The sequence below is a fragment of the Maylandia zebra genome, linkage group LG5 (genome assembly GCF_041146795.1).
Source record: "Maylandia zebra isolate NMK-2024a linkage group LG5, Mzebra_GT3a, whole genome shotgun sequence".
Lineage (NCBI taxonomy): Eukaryota > Metazoa > Chordata > Actinopteri > Cichliformes > Cichlidae > Maylandia > Maylandia zebra.
The window spans coordinates 40272924-40295627 of NC_135171.1; the positions used below are offsets into that span (position 1 = coordinate 40272924).

A 22704-nucleotide genomic window follows, 5' to 3' on the forward strand; every position below is an offset into this window, starting at 1 on the left:
TGAGGTAACCACATCAGCGATATCTTCTCTCAATGACATAACTTTAAGATATGAGACGATTAAAAGACAAGCTGCACAAAATTTTAGGAACTTAACTGACATGAAATTAGGCCATACCTGTGATTTCATTCTTCCAATTTAAAGGCTCCAATTATGATCAGCTTTTCCATAAAAGCAACACAAAAAAACCAAATTTTCTCTCAGGTGTGACCACCTGTCACCCTACTTACAGTGAGAGCTGCAGCCAAATGAAGGACATCCAGTCAAAATTGGGAGAAGCACTTTTCCTCTTAACACTAATAAAAGCCGCTCTACACTAAAATTAATTAGGGTGAACCTTCCATCCTTTATGAATGAAATGAAAAAAAAAACATCTTTGTTCTAAGAATCGATGCTAATTGAAAGTGACATGAAACTCAACCCCAATCTGATAACGGCTGAATAAACTGTGCAGATCAGAAAGCTGAGCCTGATGGATGGAGCGCGGGAACGATGACATCTAAAAATAGCATTTCTATGTGAAATATTCATTAGACAAAGTGGGAGATGGATGGATAGAAGGGAGGGGGTGGGGGGAAAATACAGGTTTAGAAGAAATAAGAGGTTTGCAGAGACTGAGAGCAAGAAATGATGTAAGACCTCTGACGTTTTGGAAGAGCTAAAAAATATGTTGGAAAACTGAAAGGAAAAAGATAATTAGGTCATGGCGTCTGCCCCCCAGCCTGTGGTGTCACAAACATTTGTGTCCTCTCCATGCAGAGGGGGAATGACGCTCAGAGCAGAGCACACTCAGAAAATCACCAAAACACACAGGAAATCTTCCCTCAGCAACTCAGGAGTAAATACAGACATGGAATAAATGAGGGGTGTTAAACTTTCTTCACCTCGGTGCCTGAATAAGTAATTGTTTTTCTCACCTTGGGGTCTGGCCTCATTAAAAAGTAGCCCCGGCTTTGTATGTGGAGACACTGTCGAGCCTGAATCACTGCACAGAAAGCCGGAGGATGCAGGGTGGTACAGTAGGAGCCGGGTCCAAAAGGGAGTTTTCATAAAATCAAAAGCAAACTCATAAAAGTTATATTTGTCTTTTTTGACTTTGAATTGTTGTCTTTCTTTTTAGGCTTTTTGTGTGGTGATGTTTTCACTTGCTGTAAAAATGTACTTTGTGCTCAGTGAAGCTTCTGATTTCGATTCTCTCGTTTCATCCATGGAGCTCACAGACCACAAGTTAAACACAATAAGAAGGTTCAACACAAGCAGCCATCATCCAATCAAAACTACAAGATATATATATATTAGGGGTGCAACGATACACAAAATTCACGGTTCGATATTTTTTCGATACAAAAAAATGTTCATGCCTTTTTAACACTAGGAGTCCCAGGCTTCTACCTTTCTACCTTTAAAACCCACCACCAGCCAAATGGCTGGTAGGCTTTTAGCTAGGCTTTAGCTTCAGCCAAGTGGAAGCTAAATTGGCTAGTCATTTATTAAAATTATAAATATATATTTTAACTCAAAAGTACAGTTTTTAAATTGAATGTTGCTGAAACAACAAAGTAATAAAATAATAAATAAATCTGATTGAGAAATCACTCATCTTTGGAAAAGAGAGTTTATTACAGAGAAATGTCTCTTTCCAAAATAAAAGCTATACTATACGCTTCTTCTGGGCTATATTCTCAGCAGCATATTAAACATATCAGGTCCCCATAAGGAGAATCCTGTGCTAACGGCTGTCTAAATGACTCGGGTAAAGTTTGTAGCATGCGTGCTTGTTGTTTTTGTCTGCTTCCACTTGTCTTTGCACTAGGATGCTGTCGGCGTAAATGTGCAGTCATATTCGTTGTGTTCCCACTAGTGCTGTCAGCGTTAATCTGAAATGACGTTAACGCCACAACACGGCAAATCTCCGTTAACGAGCTAACTGCGTTAACGCACTAGCTCCCACCCATGTAATTGAGCATTGCGTGGCACATCCGACATCCTGTTTTACTTTAGTCCATGACGCGCTTACCTTCAGGGTCATACATCACATGAAGACCAAAATAGTTCCAAACGCCAGATCTGAATGAGGGTGGGGGAGGTCCAATTTGCCATGTTGCAAGGAGCTTAGCTTCTGTCTCGCTAGCTTGCACTGCGCTCAGTAAATCTGTGTTCGACTACTCCGCCTAGGCTGCACTGTCGAGCGCAGATCCACTGAGCGCTCAACACAGACAGCATCGTCAGAAGGAAAGTTGATAAAATAAATTAAAAATTTTGTATTGTTCGATACATATGTGTACCGAACCGAAAGCACTGTATCGAACGGTTCAATATCGATACGAGTATCGTTGCACTCCTACTATTTATACGTGTTTAAAAAGCTTTAGAAAACCCAAACAACAACACAAAAGCCTGCTTTTCCCACTTGCTCCCTGATGTGTGATTAAAAATAAATTCCCTCATTTACTTCCTGTTCTGCTGTATTTTTCTTTCATTACTCATCGACTTGGCCTCAACAGGTCAAATAAAAACTACTCTGCAAGCAGCCCAGTCTTAAGCTGTAATCAATAAACTTGAAGAGGAGGAGGAATTTGTTGACATTGTGAAAAGTGTAACTCTGTTGAACTTACTTTGGACCAGCTGCAGGACTGCAGAACTATTGACCTTTTTTAAAAGCACTAATCAATAAATCCAGAGACAGACAGGCCGGCGTTGCACTTCCAGAAACTGTGTCCAGAATGGCTGACAACCTCTTTCTATTCACATCAAGGGAAAGGGAAAGTGTGGAGGGCTGAAAAGAGTAAGAAAGAAAGAAACTTCTAAAAGTCAAACTATGAGGATGCAATACATGTTCAGGTCAGACATCAACCTACAACACCTGTAATAAAAATCTAAAAACAATTATGTGGAACATTTTTCTGAAGAATTATTACGTTTATTTTGATTTTATGTACAATTTGCAAATAACACTTCACTACACAATTATGTGTAGTGAAGTGTTTCCATCGTGCTGTTTGCAACTTTTATTAAAACAGTGGTTCTAAAAATGTCCTCCATTAATGGATATCAATCTAAAAACAGTGAAAGGTTGAAAATAAACCAATAAGTTGTGAAGCTCAAGAGAAATCTGAGGATTTTCTGAAGTGTCACTGAAAGTCCAGCCATCTGCTTCTGGATGGGACCTTCAAGACCCTTATTTACAAAATTTCATTTAAACAAATTCCATGAAACAGCCTTGAAAACCAGAATAACTCATTTGGTTGGTAAATTGAGAACAGATAGTTAAACAGAACTTCTGTAATTTCAGGTTTTTGGGAGACATGCAGAAGAAGCCAAAGCCAGGAGCCAGAGGAAATCCACTGAAGGTTTGCTAGTTTAAATTCCAGCTATGGAAACTACAGAGAAACAGAGTCCTCTCTGTCTCTCTCAGGAGCCCTCGCTCAAATCATTTACAAACTGCTTGAGTGGAGCTCCTCAGTGATGAACAGGAGATAGATGTGACTGCACAGAGAATAACAGCATCACAAGAATGTGCCCAGCCTGAAGGATGTTTCACCCAAAATGGATGACAGTGATTCTCAAGAAGAATGACAGAATCATCTTTTTAAAGTCTCAGGAGGCGACTCCAGACAGCGTAGTAACTGAGGTCATGTTATTAGAGTCAAATGGATGGGTCAGCACAGTAAACCACAGATCATGTGACCATTTCCAAACAGCAGTGTTTTTAAGCATCATAAGTGCTTTAAACTTATCAAATATCCTGATATTAGCAAAGTAATCATTTTAACCCAAGCTGTAATCTTTTCCTCATGCTGGCCAATGTATTGTTGCAAGGAATCCCACACACAATGATGACATTCAAACCAAACCAAAATAAAATTAAGAGCAAAAGAAATACAAAAAATTCAAAGCATTACCAAATGCACAGCAGATACACAGAACATCACGCAGACCTGGTGCCAGCAGAACCGCTAAAATTCAGCAGATTTGTGAGTTCAGGTCCACACATCTGGAACCACCGTCTGAAAAGCTTCATCACCCTGGGTCCTTAGGTGGATACCGTGGGCAGGCTGCACTTTTTTACCTAAACTACTAAGATGACAGTGATTGTAAAGGAGGAGATATGCTACACTGCAGGACTCGACTATGAAATACTGTGTAAGTGAGGCCGTACGTATGTATAAACTGCATTCGGCTCATGACAGTAAATCTGTAAAGTTTGACACGGTCTAGTTACCTGGTGTCATGATGGAAATGCATGGAACTGGCTCCGGAGTGGGAATCAGAACTCCACCAATGGAAACGGGAATAGCAGATGGAACAATCAAGGTCTAGAGATCTGCTTAATTTGGCTGTCAAAGGATAGGAAAGTTATAGAAACTGATATGATGAAGAACAGCAGCCCAAGACTCCCCGAGCTTGGGATGCACAACATCACCTGCTGGTTTGGCAGGCCCTGTTTTTGTAGACTCGAGCTGATCACTTCGTTTTTTAAAACCATGTCTCAGGCTTTATTCTACTTTTTGACTCTAATAGGGACCAAAATGAACATAAGTCCTTTTAAAAAAGAATTTAAACTAAGAACTGAGTTCATAAAAATCATCAGAAAAGTGCAAGAATCAAGGAAGCCAAGGGACATTTTCTCAAACTTTTAATAAAACATAAACTTCTTTTTACAGCCAGAGGACTCACATCCTGCTGGTTTTATAAAGTGCAGATTTCAAGCATATGCTGTTTGTAAGACCCAGGAGCTAAATCTGGTATATAAAGTCTATGGCCTTTCTCTGACCAGCAACATTACAGCTTTGGAAAAGATGAACATCTGCAACTTTTCTCTAAATCAGGAGATGATATTTACATGTGCCAACACGTGCACCGGGATGCTTGTGACCGTGTAAACATACCCAGCAATCAGTGACAAAAGAGTCTGATAAAACTACGACCCACTGATGTAGCTGCGTAACTTTGCACTTTAGATAAAAGTTAGTGTGTGTGACTGTCAGAGCTTCTGTGTCGGAGAAACTGGTTTTACTGAAGCAACATGTTTATGTTGTCAGTGATCGGAGCCGCTCGTGGTCCGCCTCTCTGGATGGAGGCTGGGAAGTTGGACCGTTGTTATGGCGATAAGAAACCAGCCTTGCCAGGGTGTCCGCGGAAACTGAACGTAACCATAACAACAACGGAACTCTCCTCTAGAATGCTGCTGTGTTTAAAACCCCTGAGAGACACACACACACACACACACACACACACACACACACACACACACACACTGCCTGACTGCCAGCTGGAGATGCAGCCCACATCCAGAGTTTTCTGACACATGGACCACAAATTAAAACTTTATGATTTTATTCTCTTTTAAACTTTTCTTTTCTTTTTTTTTAAATTACCATCCCAGTTCAAAAGATGAGCTGTCCTCTTTGTGCATATAAACTAGACGACAAGCCTGTGCTTTGACATCAACCTAACTCACTTCCCCAAGAGCCAGAACCACGGGGGGTGAGGCAGAGTGGGGAGAAGAGTACAGAGCAGACAAGGGCGGGGTGAGATGGGGGAGATCGTTATCCGGTAACTTTCAAAGCCGTTCCTCAGCTCCAGTTATCTCAGGATGGCAAGAAGTGTGTCACAAATTGTGTGCTAACGTGTTCCAGTAACAGTCGCTCCACCAACACTGAGAATCCTTCTTCTAATTTTACTTTGTGGTGCAGTCGGTGCACCCGTGTTTCCAGCTCCAACTGTGATTTGAGTGGAGGCCAGTGAAGATAGACGTGTGTGTATGGGGGTGTAAGGGATAGACAGAGATGTGGAGATTGTGAATTTTCACATAAAAGCAAATAAAGACAGGAGGGGTTGCAGATGGAAGCAGCAGACTGAGATACGGGGAAAGATACAGAGAGGCAGCATGACGGTGACAGACACCGAGATTAAAGTCTCAAGTCTAAAGAGAATTTGAGAGGAGAGTTTAAAAAAAATCCACAGGGTGTTTCTGTGGGCATAACACGCTCAGTCTGAATCAACACGCACTGATGGCATTAGAATACAGAGGATGTTTAATGGGAGCTTCATTAACACATCTATTGGACTGAAAAGCAGAAGCACATGAAAAGCTAGGGATGCTTTTTTATTGTACGCAACATAATCGTGATAATTTAGGTCAGTAAGTGTAACACAAATTCTTAAGTTAACCTTAATATGAAAATGTGTGGTGTGTGTCCACCTCTTTTTCATTTGTTTGTTTATATTTTAATTTCAGATTTCTTTCATACGAGCGATACCTGCCTGCCTGCAGGGCTGGAAGCTTCCATCAAACTCAGGCCGGACGACAGGCCCTCAGCTCAGTCTATGAATTCATGTTTTTGATGCTAATTCTTTATAAGTTTGTCTCTGAAACTTATGGATTTCTGTTTGGGTCTGATGGGTGTATTTTGTCAAGAATAGAAACCACTGGATTGTCTTCTAGTCCTAACACAGTAGTTTTATTGACTAAGCAAGTTTTAATGATAAATAGTAAAGGATTACCACCTCCAACCCTGCAGCCTCTAAATGCACTTTTTACCCTTTAAAAGTGGAAAACATTTGTTTTGTTCATATGGACATGGATGAGGACAGAAGAGACCGCCTCTGCTGGACTACGTTGGAAGATCCGCCATCTTGGCTCAGACTGAACTAAACACTGTGTGTGTGAGAGTTTGGGCTTTTAAGCAGGAAGTAAAACTGTAAAAGGAAAGAGGTGCGCTTGCACTGAAATACACAAAAATACATACTTGTTCAAATACATAAAATACACAGAGGACATAAGTAGAAATCAGCATATCCCCAAAGCATCCACGAACACACACTGCGATGTAAAATATCCTTATTTTGAAGAAATCATTTCAAAATGACTCCGGGACGCAGGAAACGTTAAACACGCTGCTGGGCTCTGAGTAATCCCTCTCTGAGCTCTTTGCTTTTGGCTTCTTCTCTTCAACTGCTGTTCAGTATAAACCAAAATGCATTTTCAAGTTTGTAAGGGCCGCCTTGGTTTTTATTTTGGGTATGAAGCACGACTCATATCGTACACACGAGCTTACTGCTGCGTGTGATGAACTTCCCCGCCTACGTGCGAAAACGCTGCAACCTCTTTATCGTGACTTAACTTTCTGTTTCTCCAGAGGAGGGAGAAAGTACGTGGTGGAGGCGAGGATCTCCTCCACCCCCCATCCCTGCTCGACTGGGTGTGTTTCAGCACCACGGACAGCAGCCAGCTGCTCTCAAGCCTCATCATACTTTAATCTTTCAGCCTCCTCACATCGCGTGTGAAGGCTGAGAACAGAAACAGCCCTGAGTCCACCTCGCTCACACAAGAGCAGCGCTCGGTATTGTGTGTTAACACTGGCACTGGTCATGTTTAGGCCTAAGGACAGCACCCACCAGAGTTCACAAAAGGTTGGACCAGCACAATTTTCACCTACACAGAGAAGTGTGTCTTAGCAGATCAAGCCATCTGCCTCTCCCTGCAGCAGCCAATTGAATCCAGCCATGCTCACTTCACCCCTCCCAGGGAAACTTGTCCTCTGATAGCATTTTACCTGATGAAACACACACCAGTGTTTTGTTCTTAATGTACGTGTGAACAAATGTAACTGATTTAACCAGTTTAGGCATGCTTAACCTGAACACTCATGTTAGATCAAAGCCTGTAAAACCAGTAAATTGATCTCAAAGGCTTTCTTCCTTTTTGTATTTTGTTGATTTCTGTTAGTTTAGATCATCCACGATCAGCTGATCTCAGGCCAGCTGACATCCCATGACACCCTATCCATCTGATAAATCTTAGTTGGTTTAGCCAGCAACCGACCTCCAAAACAACGCGTTCTCTTCACGCTGCTCCGGTGTCGTGTCTGTTTTCATTAATGGGCCTTGGAAGAAAAAAATAATCTGCTCTTGATTATAGTTGTAGTCGTTCTGATTAAAATTAAAAACATAAAAGCAAATTAATGACCTGCTTATATGCAGAATGACAGGACTGAATAAATGCGTCTGTGCTGCACCTTTTATGAAAATGTTACCCACTAAAGACGCAGTTACAATCAATGCAAAACCAGAACACAAGGCTGATGTAATGTGCACTTTAGATGCTGGCAATCATTTTTAAGAACTGCAAAGAACTTTGTAATCAAATGACCTTTGTTTTATAAGTATTAGTTCTTTGAGTGTTACTTGTTACCAGAGATGGGCAGTAACGCGTTACTTGTTACTTGTAACGCGTTACTTGTAACAAAATTAGATTACCGTTACTTCCCGTAGGAACGCTGCGTTACTGCGTTACTAAAACCGTGATTTCTTTGCGAGAATGTCTCACGACAGTGACAACAGCTGTGTGCAGATCAACAATGGATCACATATCGATTGTGGGAGAGAGTGTGAGCGTGCAGCGTTTAAAGCGTGGAAGTACTGACCTTACTTTGAGTTTGATTCCATAAAAAGTGACAAAAACATTAGTGTCCATCGTGCGTGGGAAGAAAACTTCTTTTTACAGCGAAAAAAACCCCTAAACTTCCGAGCAAGCACCGAGTAGCTACGACGTAATGCACAACTGACCGCGGCACACCTGCACCAAGGTAAACCTCCGCCTACCCCTAGTCCTGCTTTACAGGTGAAAATAGAGCAACAGGACCGCTGAGTCTTTGACTTTATTTATTTTCTGCTGTGTTTTACTTGCATCTATTTGAAAGACTGAGTGTAAACACAAAAAATATTTTATTTTATGTGCTGGAATGTGCAGAAAACAGGTTTCAATGTTAAACTAATTTCTTCCAGTCAGAGAATGTTGCATATAATTAAATGTTTGCTTGATGCATAAAGTTAAAAGATTAAAACTAATAAAACAAGTTAAAAAAAAAGAGACTTTTCCATTTGATTACATTTTGTATGATGATTATGTAGAAAAAGTAGAATTGGGCTGAAAGATCTATCACTTTATCACCTATTCAGGTTGTAAATCGTGTTTTTAAAAAGTAACTAAGTAACTAAGTAATTAATTACTTTTGAAAATAAGTAATCAGTAAAGTAACGGGATTTTTGGGGAAGTAATCAGTAATTAGTTACTGATTACTTTTTTCAAGTAACTTGACCAACACTGCTTGTTACACACACACACAGTAATAAGCACCTTGCTGAGCGCTGGGTGTGTGCCAGTCGGGGACTGCGGTGATGACTTCACCTTCTGTTTAGCCGACTAGTTGTCAGCTGGAAACAACACAACATTACCAGCTCAGCGTCTCCCTCTCAGTCTGATTACCTCACCGTATCTCCGCTCTGACTCCCCTCTGCCTGTGTTCTCTTTCTCTGCCTCTTTCTAACCCATGAAGTTAGTCGGTATTCATTTGGTGTAATTAGTTACTTATCTTTTATGCAGTTGCAAAGTGCTGCTGGGGTTTGCTACGGGATGCCATTAACTAATTAAGCTGAACTGATTGCAATAGAATACATTTATTTATTGTGTGTATTTATACCACTGTGCTGCATAATCTTTTCCCAGCGCAACATTTTCATGCAGAGAACAGATCAGGAACAAACAACACAAACTGCTTTATTCAGTGTAAACACTGTGATCTACACAAAGTCCCCCCCCCATCACCAGATGACGTGAACAGGTGAGAGCAGGTACTTTTATTAATCAAGTACACGTGCATAGTGACCAGTTATCAGTGCGCTGTAGGTAAACAAGCTACGCACATTGAAAGCCATCTATAGGCTCTTAAAACTGTCAGCAGTTAGCCCCGGAGAAGCCTGACCTGCTTACGTTTCAGTATCCTGCAAACCACGTGAGACTTCCTACCAGTTTGATGCTTCTGTCCTCTGAGACTTATGTTATAGAAGCCATATGACCAAAGCTATAAATCTGGGTCACAAACATGTGAATGCTGATAAGTGTGCAACTGTTTGACGCTTCCAAAGCTCACGAGCAGCACAGTTCGATGATCATGTAGCAGGCGTTGGTGTTTCTCCACGTGTTCTCATTCTAGGGTGTGAAATATTGTTTTTCTGATGGAAGCTGCGGATTTCTCACCTGTGTCCCATTTGGGATTTTGTATCTTTTTGACTTTAGCCACGTTTGACTTCAAATGCACATCTTCACAATGGAAAATTATGAAAAACAGGACAAACACAGTGTGTCAGAATGTGTCACCAAGGGTTCCCTTACAAGAGCATAAATGTGACGAACTGAGCAACCCATCCTACTGTTGCACTGATGTCATTCATCACCTCGTCCACATCAGTGAGGAATAGTTTGGGCGTATCTTTGAGATGTTCACAGCTTTGTCAAAACATCAGCACCGGCACCAAAACACTAACAGACAACAGGCTGGTTTTCAGGTCAAAGCAATCAGAAAAATGGCCTCCTAATACAGATTAAGCTTGCATTTATAAAACAGGGTCTGCAGAAATAATCTTATTCTTTGAGATAAACCTCTTGACCAATGCTCTGAGAGGCTTTAACCCTGTGAGACGCAAACAGGATAAGCAGTGGAGAAATTAGATGGACTGGGTACGTTGAGCAGCTGAACAGGGGTGTGTTCCTAAGGTCCCTTCAGCACAGTAACAATCGTGCTTGAATCGTATCTGAGAAACTTACTAAAACTTTCCAAAAGTCAGAGCAAGAGACACAGAAAAGGACTGTCTTTACCTTATGATACAGTACACAAGCCCTTTAAGAAAGGACCATATTAATAAGGACAATCTGTGTCTTTGTTAACTCGTTGCTTTGACGTGGGATTAAAAGACGGACTGAAGGAGTGATGGACCTGGATGGATGAATGGATGGACGGACTTGCTATCAGTTTCCACAGGCAGTGGTGATAATTCATCGTGTCCAACTTGAGTTCTTCTCGCCTAATGGTTCATGAGTGGCAGAGTCATGACAGAAGAGAGAGTGAACGTATTTCCTCAAAGACAAACTTCAGATGTACAAATCATTGTTGGGCACAAACCACATTAAAAGTATCGTCTCATAAAAGGACATAAAAGCAGATATAATGTTTTCTTTTATGGAACTGTACTTTATCACATTCACAGAAGCAGATTTTTCAGGCAGTAAATTAATGACTTGCTGAAGTGAATACGGCGAGGATTCATTTATAATGTGAATGTAGGAAAGTTTATTTTTCACATCACAAAAACCATTTTTAGTTTATGGAAAAATGCCTCAAATATTTCTAAAGAACATGGAGATTTTATCTTTAGGGAGTTGGATTTTTCTGAAGGCAGAAATGTGTAAAGTGTATTTAAATAAGAGTTAAAAGGCTCTTTCAGAAGAAACAGACTTGGTGACTCGCCTGTGCAGATGCAGCATCATCTTTTTCCAAAAGGTGTCGGCCTCGCCCTGTTATGCCTAAAGCTTCACTTTGGTTTCAGGGCTTTGACACACCAGCCGCAGCAGAACTGACCACTGTAAGGTTTTAGAGTTGTACAAAGTCCACGTGGGCGGTATCCACACAAGCAGTCAGTAAAGAAAAATGACAGACTTGTTTCATTAATGACAGAACTTCACTGCCAGAGGACACTTAGTACATCAAGGAGCCACTCAGCGCTTTGACGAAATGGCATTAATTGACCACCCAGAATGAAAATAGGCTCAACGTTCCAAAAAATAAAGATCCTGAAAGCATAATTGTGATGACTTTTATCCTCCAAGTTCCTCCAACAGCCACAAAAAGAGGTGATTTCCTCCAAAACTTATCAGAAGTACAAAAAATGTCCTCTGACGATAATAAAAGTTTCTCACATCCTTAAGCTTGTTCTCCAATGTTCTGACCGCCATCAATATTCACACCGGATATAGCCCAGTGACGCATCATCCTTCAAAGTCTTGTCAAGATAAGTTTTTTACGATGAAGCTATGACATTTGACAAATAGGCCGAGTCTGACTCAAAGGCGAGGAAAACAAATGACATAAGAATTCATTAAAGTTGGTTTATAAAGTCTGACACTAGAAGCCCTCTCCAGCCCCCCACCCTCCGGTTCACAGCAGTGACAGATGAGCACAGGCGACGGCGGCAAAATGAAAAGCTGGTCCAGAATAAATAAGTCAGAGTGAAGACAAAGAGAGACAAACAAGGTGCCGCGCTCCTTCACACCTCTGTCACCTTCACAGTGTTACCGTTTTAGCGCCGTGTACGCTGCTGCACGCCTGCTGGAGGTGTGACGAATGTGATGCTGTACGACATGTCTGTGTTAAAGTCACCTGCCCACCTGTGTGTTGTGTGTGTCAGTTCTTTCTGATTTCAGTGTGTCTAAACAACAATGAACCATCTGTGTGTTTTATGTAGGAGGATGTTTGGATATCAGGAAACCTGATGATTTACAGTTGAATTTGCTAGGAATTATAGACTGTACATAAAAGATGGACGTAGCTACCACGACGTCTCAGACTGAACAGTGCGTTCCTGTTAGCAGGGTATTTGCCCCACACTGTCTTGATGTCTTGAGACTGGACACAGAGTGCTCATAGAATTGTGACTTAATAAAAACATAGCTCCGCCCTAAATCGTGCCTTCCTTTATCCGTCTTTTTGGCTCTAATTGGAATCACGATTTACAAACATAACATAACTTCATATTAAATAAGACTTCAAACTAGCGACTGGGCTCATGAACTCCCTAACAAAGTGTGGACAGCTCAGGTGAACTGTGGAACTTTTTCCTCGTAGATTTCTACACTGTCAGAATTACCTTTGAAATCAGAGGAACGCCCCCTGCTGGCCATTAGAAAAAACTTCTGAATAAGTATCACTTCTAAGGCCCAGAATGTAAACCCTTCACATACAGCTTCAGTGCTCTTGCAGTTTTAAACACAGACTGACTGATTTGCAAACTTTTCTGTGGCTAACAGAGAGAGTTCTCATCTTCAGCAGGTGCATTTCATAAGGAGGCTGTCTGGAACGTCTGTTCATTTGTCCATCTGTCTTCCTCTCTGCCTGTCTGTCTGTCTGTGTGCGTTCTGTGTTATCTGAGTGTGAGAACTGAGTGCTGTGCTGTGCAGCCCTGGGGGAGGTGAAGCTGCATTCAGGAACCTCTATGGGTGCCACAAAGCTGCATTCATGCAGCTGAATAGCTGTTTTCTACAACCAGGCACTAGTCATCCCAACTCCATTGGAAGGGCTCTATGAGTTACCACTCTCCCTGCCTTGGTATGCAAAGCATTATGCAGCAAAAACACAAATGGCTGGATTAACAAAGGGCACACAAAGCATACTTACATGGAAACATTGAAGGGATACGCGACTCTGTAGTTTCAAAGGACGGTGTTTTTAGGATTTCTGCGTTCTTCCCTCTATCCAGTGGCAAATAAAGAATTTCCTCTTTCTTTTCCTTTTTTCAGCTCTCAGTCAGTCACAGTTACACATCATTTTTTCCACGTTTCCGTATTGTCAGCGCACCAAACGGCCGTTATCAGATGTTATCGGTCCCATACTTATTTCCTCCTCTACCCTCTACACGGCAGCCATCACCTCACTCGTGATGGTGACTCCACACTGCTGAAGAGAGAGAGGACGGCAGTGGAGGCTTGGTCCACTTGACTCTGGATTTCTGGACTGAGCTTTCATTAAAATATTCAATGTAGTTTTTTACACTGTTTAGTTTGCGTTAGTACTTGGTAAGTATCATCTTTTTCCCAACCCAAAGCTCCATTTTCTTATTTTACCACATCAGGAAATGTCTCAAGCATTTTTTCACATGGCCACTAGAGGTCTCTGACAACAGGTGTTAGAGATCTCTTTCTGTTAAAAGGGAGTTCTTCCTCCCCACAGTTGCCATGTTCTGCTCGTGGGGGTCTGATAGATAACTGATAATGATCAATCAGTGTGAGGGTAACATCCAAATCAGGTGACTTTTCCATAACTTTATAGAAAATTTATGACAATTATCATTTTAATAACAAAGTTGTTTTCGTGATGGACTTTTACAGAACTTTAGAGTCCATTTCCCGAATGTCTTTTCTTACGATTCTCCTAAAAGATAACTAAGCTGTCAGATTTACTGTGAACATGTGGGCGGTGATGACTGCACCTGTGCTCCTCTTACGATGTCATTATCGTGTGGATCTCTTTTTCCAGCAGTGTCACCACCCTGCAGAGTGAAATGTGTGGCACTTTAAGCGAACACCTAATGTTCTGTGTGATGGAGTCTTTGAAGGGGGATATTCACGATTGCTTTCCACACTCCTGCACTGTCAGATTATGGTGCCGTTTTCCTTTTATGGAGTCTACCAGCGGGCGATGTGAAGGCTTGTAAGATGTGGCACAATTCTGATTTCGATGCTAAGAGGCTTCTAGCAGAGTAAATCAAACAGCCGCAGCACGCATCCTCAGCTGGAGTCTACTGAAGGTATCAGGAAGCAGGAAAAACACCCACAGCCTCTCATTTAAATTCAGCTAATGTCTCTTTCCAATTAACAGATTGGCAGAGTCATGACTGCCCAAATTGACTTCCTGTCAGCAGAGGCCTAGCTCCCTCACGCTGCAGACATTGTGTGGCATTTCACCGGATTGGTCGCTCGGAAAGATCCTGGCAGCTGTCAGTCGATACCTCTGCCCATCGGGGACAGGAAGTCTGGCACCTCATGTGAAATACCTATGCTAATTTTCTTGAACTGTCCAAGTTAAGATCACTGAGTACACAGTGTTCCACCTGCATGGGTGGTCTCGGGGCCAATTAGTGAGGAAATGTTTAATCGTTTGAGAGAGAGACAACGAGGGGGGGGGGGGGGGGGGGGGGGGGGGGGTCATGAAATACTCAAAATCTCACTAAAGTATACAATAAGCATGAAAATCATCTTCTCAGGGTATTGACACAATGAAAGAATCAAGAAACTGAAAGTTAGTATAACCATCAGAGGAAGAGCTCCTTGAACATGACCTGTACCACAAAGATAGCAGTGCTGAGGGGAAGGTAAAGAACAGCTGTAAAATAAAGCAGGATGGTCCAAGAGGCAGTGCAACCTGCGGTACTGGTACCGGAAATGCTCATGCACCAATCAGATTTGAGCAATCCACATTAGATACAGGCATGCTGCCAGTGCCATTAGAAAGTAAAATAAAGGTTATAATTGGTACTTCTGCAGCCGGGAGCAGTAATTATTATTAAGGAGATTTTATGCTGCATTCATAAATATACGTTGATTAGAGTGTCAATAAAATTCTTATAAAATTAAATTAAGATTTTGTTCCTTGATCAACGTGACATGTAGGACAGAGTAGGCCTGGGAATAGGCAGAGACCGTCCTCCATAACCAATCATTTTATTGTATAAGCAGGCCTGAAAATGACAGTAAAGAGTTCATGGCTGAAGTTTTAGTGACAAGACTGCACACAAAAAAAAAATCTTTAGAGATCCAGCAACATTCGCAACAAACATTTAAAAAGCACCAACACAGCAGGAGCACAAGACCAAGAACAATACTCCACACACACTAAAATATCCTTCCAGGACGTTGATGAGTTTGTGATATTTTCATGAGAACATCAAGATGATGTCACTCAGCGTTTCTCTTTAATGTCATGTGTACTTGTGGCAACATGATTTAACCATATCTCACAATGTTTAGAGTCGTTCCTGGATCCTTGCTGACTCCAGACGTTCGTCACTTCCCAGATAGCCACACCATTGATGCAACTCTATAACTTTTTGGATCACATGATCTCTTTGGTGGAGGTAAGAAAGTCGATTTTGGGTCAGCAGTGTTTTTCCAAACAGGCCTTTAGGTGTGGCTGCCTGAAAGACGTGCAGCAGATAAACGGGAGATAAATGGGGAGTGAGAATAATTGGACTGTGGATCTTTGGCTAACGGGCCCAAAGCACCAGCTCTCATCTGAAAACATTCACCGTCATCGTGCTGCCACAGCACGCTGCGTAATCAATCACTGCTGTCAAGTCTCAGTTACCTGCACTGCCCATTATCACCGCATCCTGTTCCTGTCCTTGCTTCAGTTTCACTTCACCCACTTTCCACATTCACGCACTATAAACCCACACCAGAAGCGACGACACAGCCCCTCTCTCATCCCGCACCCGTCACACTTACACAGGACTGCTGTAAGGCTCTGATCTGTTCTACCACACCAGAACAGACGACAAGGACCACAGACCAGGCGCGCAGACCGGAGACAGGACTTGACAGAACAGATAAAACAAAACACCATTTCCAGCCTCCAGCGCCTCAGGTGCCGCAGACACTCAAAGGGAATACTGTAGACGGTGTGCAGATAAGAACCTGTAGTCTCTGCACAGTTCCTCATACCCACAGGCGCTTCTTTGGAACAGATTCCAGTGAGATGACCCCTTTCATTTCACAGATTACAGATTTTCACTTTACAACCTGATTTAGACATCGAAGGCGCAGGAGCAGCTGAATGTCTGTAATGCTTTTATACGAAAATAAAGTGCGCAAACATTAACTGCGGTTTCTGGAGGTGATGCGTTTGGCACCATCCTCTGCGTAAAAAACAAAGCTGTGTACCAGGACATCATCAGACAAACATCACTGATTTACTCACCCACTCCAATTTTCTCATCCTCTGTCGGCGTCCACATGATGTCCTGCTGCACCCACAGCAAAATCCTCTAAAGAAAGTAGCTATAATCACCCGATGGGTCGCTTCATGGAAATCCGAGTGACGACGAGAAAGACGAGGAGGACCGCGGAGCAAAAGTTTACTGAAAATGGCTACGGGGAAAAAAACAACCTTAAACCACTCTGAAAATGTGAAAGTTGTCTTAAATAAATGACGGTTAGTATCCTGTCAGGTTGGCGGTGACGCATGGCGCAGTGTGTCGGTCCATCTCAGCGGCTGTGCTGCGCTCCTCGGGAACGAACCGCCAGAGAAATCCTCCACAGGGGCGTCAAGGCGATTTCAAGCCAAACAGGGGGCTTTTAACCCCACCTGTGGGCATTAGAGTGGCATTTGGTTAAGCAAAAAGGCGGCCGGAGCAGATGAACTATGATTTATGAGGATTTCATTAGAGCGCGAGACTTTCCCATTCAGGAAAATCCCACGATCACTCGTGTTTCCCGTCAAGTTCTGTCCGGGCTCGGGAATCCTGTCCTCACTCAGTGAGCATCCCTCCAGAGCGAAGCTTCTGGTGCTCTTGTGTCTTTGAACCATGCGTCTGAACCTCGCTTCCTTCCGTCGCAGCTGCTGAACTTGTCGTGAGCAGATGAAGAAAAAGCTCAGTCCCGTCTGCGTGCGAGCCGTGCGCAGCAGCGGGGAAGCCTCCGTCAGTTTAAGAGGATCAGGGTGGAGCGCGGCTGAGGTGGTCAGGAGGGGGGGGGCTCGTTTGGTCTGCACAGCCTGCACGCGCACAGGAGCCTACGGCGGCTGACCCCTCAGACCACGAGTGGGAATAAAAGACGCAAATATATATATAATATATAAACTCACTTAGAATTACTCTGAGCATGTGCAGTATCGCGCACGCGCGCACACACCGGCCGTGATATCACTTTACAGCACCGTGACACAGCCTCGGTCGTGCTGTCACTGACACGCGTGTACAGCCGCTAATGACAGCCGTCTGCAGCTCAGCAGCTCCACGCGCGTTTGTTGCGCGTGCTGCGCCCCCGCGTGGACACTTCAGAGCAGCACGCGCTGTGACAGCTGTGTCACAAATATGGTGATATGACACAGCGTTGAGAAAGAAACCTTAAAGCATTTTAATTTTCCTTTTCTTATGAGCAGATTTTCACAATAAATATTTATATTTTTTATTTGTCTTCATCATAGTCAACGACCCATCTACGGGGGGGTGTAATATAGTGCACTGCTCATAACAATCAGAGGTGGCCAAAGTACAGATATTCTGTACTTAAAAAGAAGTACTAGTGTTGAAAAATACTACAGTCAAAGTTGAAGTACTGATTCAACTTCGCCTCTGAAAAGTACTCAAAGTAAGAAAGTAAAAGTAGTTCTTTGGAGGACGTTACTACCAGCTATTTTTATGCAAAGCTAACTGAGCCTTGTGCTTTATTACTGTAATAATTAAATAATATTAGCAGATGACAATACAAACTTTACTTCAGTTTAAACTTTAATTCTAATAAATATTCTCATCTTGAATCTCATGAGCAGAGAATGTAGAGGGTGACTTTGCGAGCAGTCAGGGGCTAACGTGGATGCAGCCGGTGGGGGGACACTAAACTGGTTGTAATGGCTCAGTGTGGGGAAAACAATCATAACTCACAATAACTTCTACTGAGAGCTCCAGTAGATGTTCTTAGTGTACAGGCTGTGATCAGCTGACCTGCTGCTTTTGTGGGTGTACATGCCTGAATTCAGCCAGATGTGAGCAGATGTTTTATGAGTTGTCCTGGCTGATGCCCATCCTCTGCACTGACAGTACACTGTTGATGCTGTCTTTACATTAGATACTATAAAGTTGGTATGAAGGTGAGATTCAGTGAATGAATATCAGCATCATCAGCTAACATTCATATGAATCTCTGCTATAAGCTGTGAGCATGAAGCACAGCCACTGTGCACCAGTCACACACTGTTCTTTACTGCAAATCCATCACAGTGCAGCAAACTAAGCTGTTTATCCTGCAGATTCTCATGCAGCCTTTAAAAAACTGCCTCAGTTTGATTTACAGCAGGTTTCACAGTATGAAAAACATATCACATGCACAGATTTAAAAACATGGGGACTTACATATGAGCTTTAAATGAGCAGCCCTTCCTTTTAAATCTAAGCTCTCTTCTTCCTCTCCTCTCCTGTCTTTCTTATCTTTCTCCATCTCTGAGTGAACTTAGCTCTGTCTTTTCTCTCCCGGTGAAATAAGCAGCTGGAGTTTTAGCTGCAACACACTGTGAGACAAACACACAAACAGTTTGTGTGTTTGCTGATGTTGGTTGAAATTCTGCATTTAAAATTACCTCTCTACCACAGCGTGTCTTTTGTCTTCCTCCCCTCACCGAGCCGGAGGTTTCTTCCTGTTAAAAGGGAGTTTTTCCTTCCCACTGTCACCAAAGTGCTGCTCATAGGGGGTCATATGATTGTTGGGTTTTTCTCTGTATCTATTATTGTAGGGTCTACTGCACAATATAAAGCACCTTGAGGCGACTGTTGTTGTGATAATCGACTTCCAAATTTAAATCGAATTGAATAGAGCACATGATTAGAAAAGAATTAGTCAAATATTATGATTTCAATAAATATCTTTATGTCTTGGTGTATCTTACAGATATAATGCAGTCTGAAGCTCACAGAGAACAAGCTGGACCTGCCAGTATTAACCAACACCTTCAGGTTTCCAAATTGGGGGATTTTGCATTAAATTTAGGCTAATTTTCAGAATCAATCAGAATCAGAATCAGAATACTTTATTCATCCCGAGGGAAATTAGGGGTTACAGCAGGCAGCACGCTAATGGCGCATGCGCACTCACAAAGGAACCTTCTGACCAACTTTACACAAACATCACATTGGGCAGACATGTCAGAAGGTAGGCTGATAGGAAAAAAACAACGAAAATACACTACATGAGGTAAGAGGAGGAGAAAAAAAACTCAACTCAGACTGAGCTCCTAGTGGGAGAACAGTTTGATAACAGAAAAAACACCTCAGCACAAAAGCACATGATTATCAATACACCATAGAAACACGAGACAAGCAACAGGGGCGGGTAAAGGGTAAGAGAGAGCCGGCGTAGACAGCGCATCCGGTCCTGCAGCATCTGTGCTGGTCCAGTTGACTGCTATCTTCCCCGGTAGGGCACAAGCATCGAAGGCGTTGGAAAGGGAGGGGGATGAGTGAGTGCTTATCAGTGTAAGTGTGTGTGTGTGCGTGTCCATAGTTTAGCTGAGACAGTGTCCTTCGGCCTATCAGGCTAAGTAAACAGTCCTCCAGCCAATCCAGGTGTCCTTCATGGGGCGGGAAGAATAGTCATCACACAGTCGTTATCAGGGAGTTGTTTTGGTGGGCTCCAGCCTTGGGCCTGCAGCTGGGGCCGTGGTGTCCAAATGTTGAATATTGTTGATTTCTGTTTTGTGAGCAGCTCGAATTTTAGCACTCTGAGACAGGTCCCTCAACTTCGCGTTGGAGAGCTGCGAGCCTCCCCATGATGGTATCAAACTTCAGTTCCAAGGTGTTGTCAGTCTTTTGATTCTGAGACTTCACAACTGCAGTGATCCGTTCCGCGATGTTTTCCAGCTGTCGCTCAAGGGTGTCATTTTGAGCAGGCCTCTCTCTGATGTTTCCCCTCATACGCTCAATGGTGTTGTTTTGAGCCTTCACAGCAGCAGTAAGCGTCTCCAAGGTGTTGACCATATTACGTTCGTTGTGAGAGGTCGCACCTCGTCCCGGCGCTTCGAATCCAGCGGGCAGCCATGTGGGGGTTTGAACAGCCGGTTCCGCTCTCTTATTTCTCTGATAAAGCAGGGCTAGGCCAACGCCGATCAGCATGAACCCTGTTATCATGGTTCCGAATAGGTAGATATCTTCAGCGTCCTCGATCGACAGTCCCGCCAGGCACACGGTCCTCCAGTTCTGCCACCCGTCCATCGTGTAACCGGCAGGGAAAGTCCCTCCAGGGCACTCAGGCTCTCCCAAGCCCCGACTTCTCGTTGAGAAAAGGGTGTCAATAGCACTCAGAGACCAGTTGATCAAATCCATAATTCTCTTTTAGGTTTAGAGAACGACAGTGAGAGACTGTTCCAGGTGGCTAAAAGGAGGTGATAATTTAAATGACCAGAGGACAGAGTGACTGATGACGTCTACTAAAGCACTCAGAAGCTGCACTGAGAATCAGGGTTTAAGGTTTTCTTCAGTTTCAAAGTAATTTGTGGTACACACAGACTCAAACTAAGCAGAGCTGTAGGCGGTATTTTCAGCGTACTTATATTTAGAGAATATGAACAATAAAAAGTTAAAAACAGAAGTTGCAGCCCAACTAAACCCAGCGCATCCATGGCAACATTATTTCTGTTTGCTGCCACACTTTACACCTGTGGACGAGAATGGGATGCAAAAAATATTTAAAATGAAGATTTAATTTCCACGTGTGGACTCCAGCGAGACGAACCCATTAGCTTAATGTGTCCCCGTAAGTGTTCACGACGTGACAGCTCTTCCAATCCAGAGAAACAGAGGCTCACATTTGTAGTTTTCAGACTCGGAGATGAAATATCCTGATATCACCCCCTCCATGGTTTCCACTCAACCTCTGTGTGTCTGGCAGGAATAATAATGTTCCCACAGAAGGCACACCGGTTATACAAACTATCAAAACATACTGTGGGAGTAAAAATGATCCGTTAACTGAAAGAAAGCTGCCCTGTGAATGGGATTCCTCACCGTCTAGTGCTGTAGCAGTTTTCCTGAATCCTGCATCTCTTTCATGTTTTTCTGTCTCTGATGACCACGCTCGACTCTTTATGATTCAACTATTTGTTCCACAGCCCACCAGCAATATATGCACAATGTCACATTCAAGATCGGAATGAAAGGATTTAAAACATTCAGAGAACAAATCAGAATGCTGGAGGCGTCGGCGCAGGCAGGGTCAGCTCGCTGCCGGGAAAAAAGGAGGAACAGATGAAACTGAGAAGAGGAGGAAACAGGACGGAGAGAGGAGACTGACAGCGAGCGACGTTTCCCCACTGTTAGGTTTTGTATTGTTGATTGTCATTTATGCTTAGAAATATTTAACCATAGATGCTTAGAGGTGTATAATCAATTGTGTAGTGATAAGTTGTGTGATCTTTAACAGGCTACAGAGGCTTGGTGTGCATTCCACACCTACATCCTGGGAGCATGAGAGAGGTCATACCTTCTCTTATTGTTTTATGGTAGGATTAACGTAGCTACGTCTGTTTTAGTCTAAGTGCTTTTTGTGTATAAATGAACTGCTGGACTTCCTTACTGTGTTATCTAGGATGAGGGGGGGTCTACCCTCTTCCTGACCAAGGATGTTTGCTTGTGTGCTTTTATGACCCTTTGATCAGCAGTACCACACACACACACACACACACACACAGGCAAGGTACTCTTTGTGTGTATGTAGACGTCACATGTTAATGAACCTATGCATATTCATGTAACCTCAATAAAAGGACAGTGGTACGGGAGAACGGACGAGAGCAACTGGGGTCAAGCGAAGGGACGGCGCTCTGTCCGGTCTCTCCCGTGCACGAGTAACATGAAGAACTTTGCCTATTTGTGTCTTGCTTAGCAGTGTAATTATATTGTCTTCAACGTTCCAGCGGATGGGTTCAAGCTACAACCCTATCACCCACGAATAAGAACTCACTTCAACACGCTGCTGTCCACAGAGACCTGAAAGTAACACAGCCGAGGAGAAACGCTCGTCTGGACTCACGGCTCTGCAGAAACCACAGCATCTCTCCCTCATCAACAGGTGATTGTTTAGCATCACTCGAACTTGGAAAATCTTTTTTTAAAAGTCTCGCTGCATGTTCAAACAAAGAAAGATTAATTTAAAAGATTAGTCATGTGATTTGAAAATAAAGAGCTTGGTGGGCGTGTACTCTGTGCGTCTGCAGCCAGCAGGCTTTATTTCATGTGCCCGACCACGTCTGGATTCCTAACTCGTCCACTCCTGAACACCGAGCAGAAAGCGTGCTCTGGTTTGTGCCTGAAACAGCTGCTGTGACTCGATTTATGACCTGCTGCTGTGGTTGGCAGAGAACAGTGAAAAAGTGCCTACAGATGTTT

The 22704-nt window shown here is 43.0% G+C and overlaps 1 protein-coding gene across 9 annotated transcripts in view; it reads right to left on the reverse strand.

Moving 5' to 3' along the window:
- LOC101477666 (dedicator of cytokinesis protein 3) overlaps positions 1 to 17258 on the reverse strand; it is a 239469-nt gene extending 222211 nt beyond the window's left edge. For 8 of the 9 annotated variants that reach the window (XM_076884370.1, XM_076884369.1, XM_076884367.1 and 5 more), the window contains exon 1: positions 16530 to 17257. In XM_076884370.1, coding sequence (XP_076740485.1) covers positions 16530 to 16566 — 37 coding nt within the window. In that variant the 5' untranslated portion in view covers positions 16567 to 17257. Of the gene's footprint in view, positions 1 to 16529 lie in introns of all 9 variants that reach the window. The other variant, XM_076884371.1, reaches the window with a different exon arrangement.
- Positions 17259 to 22704: the final 5446 nt, after the last annotated feature.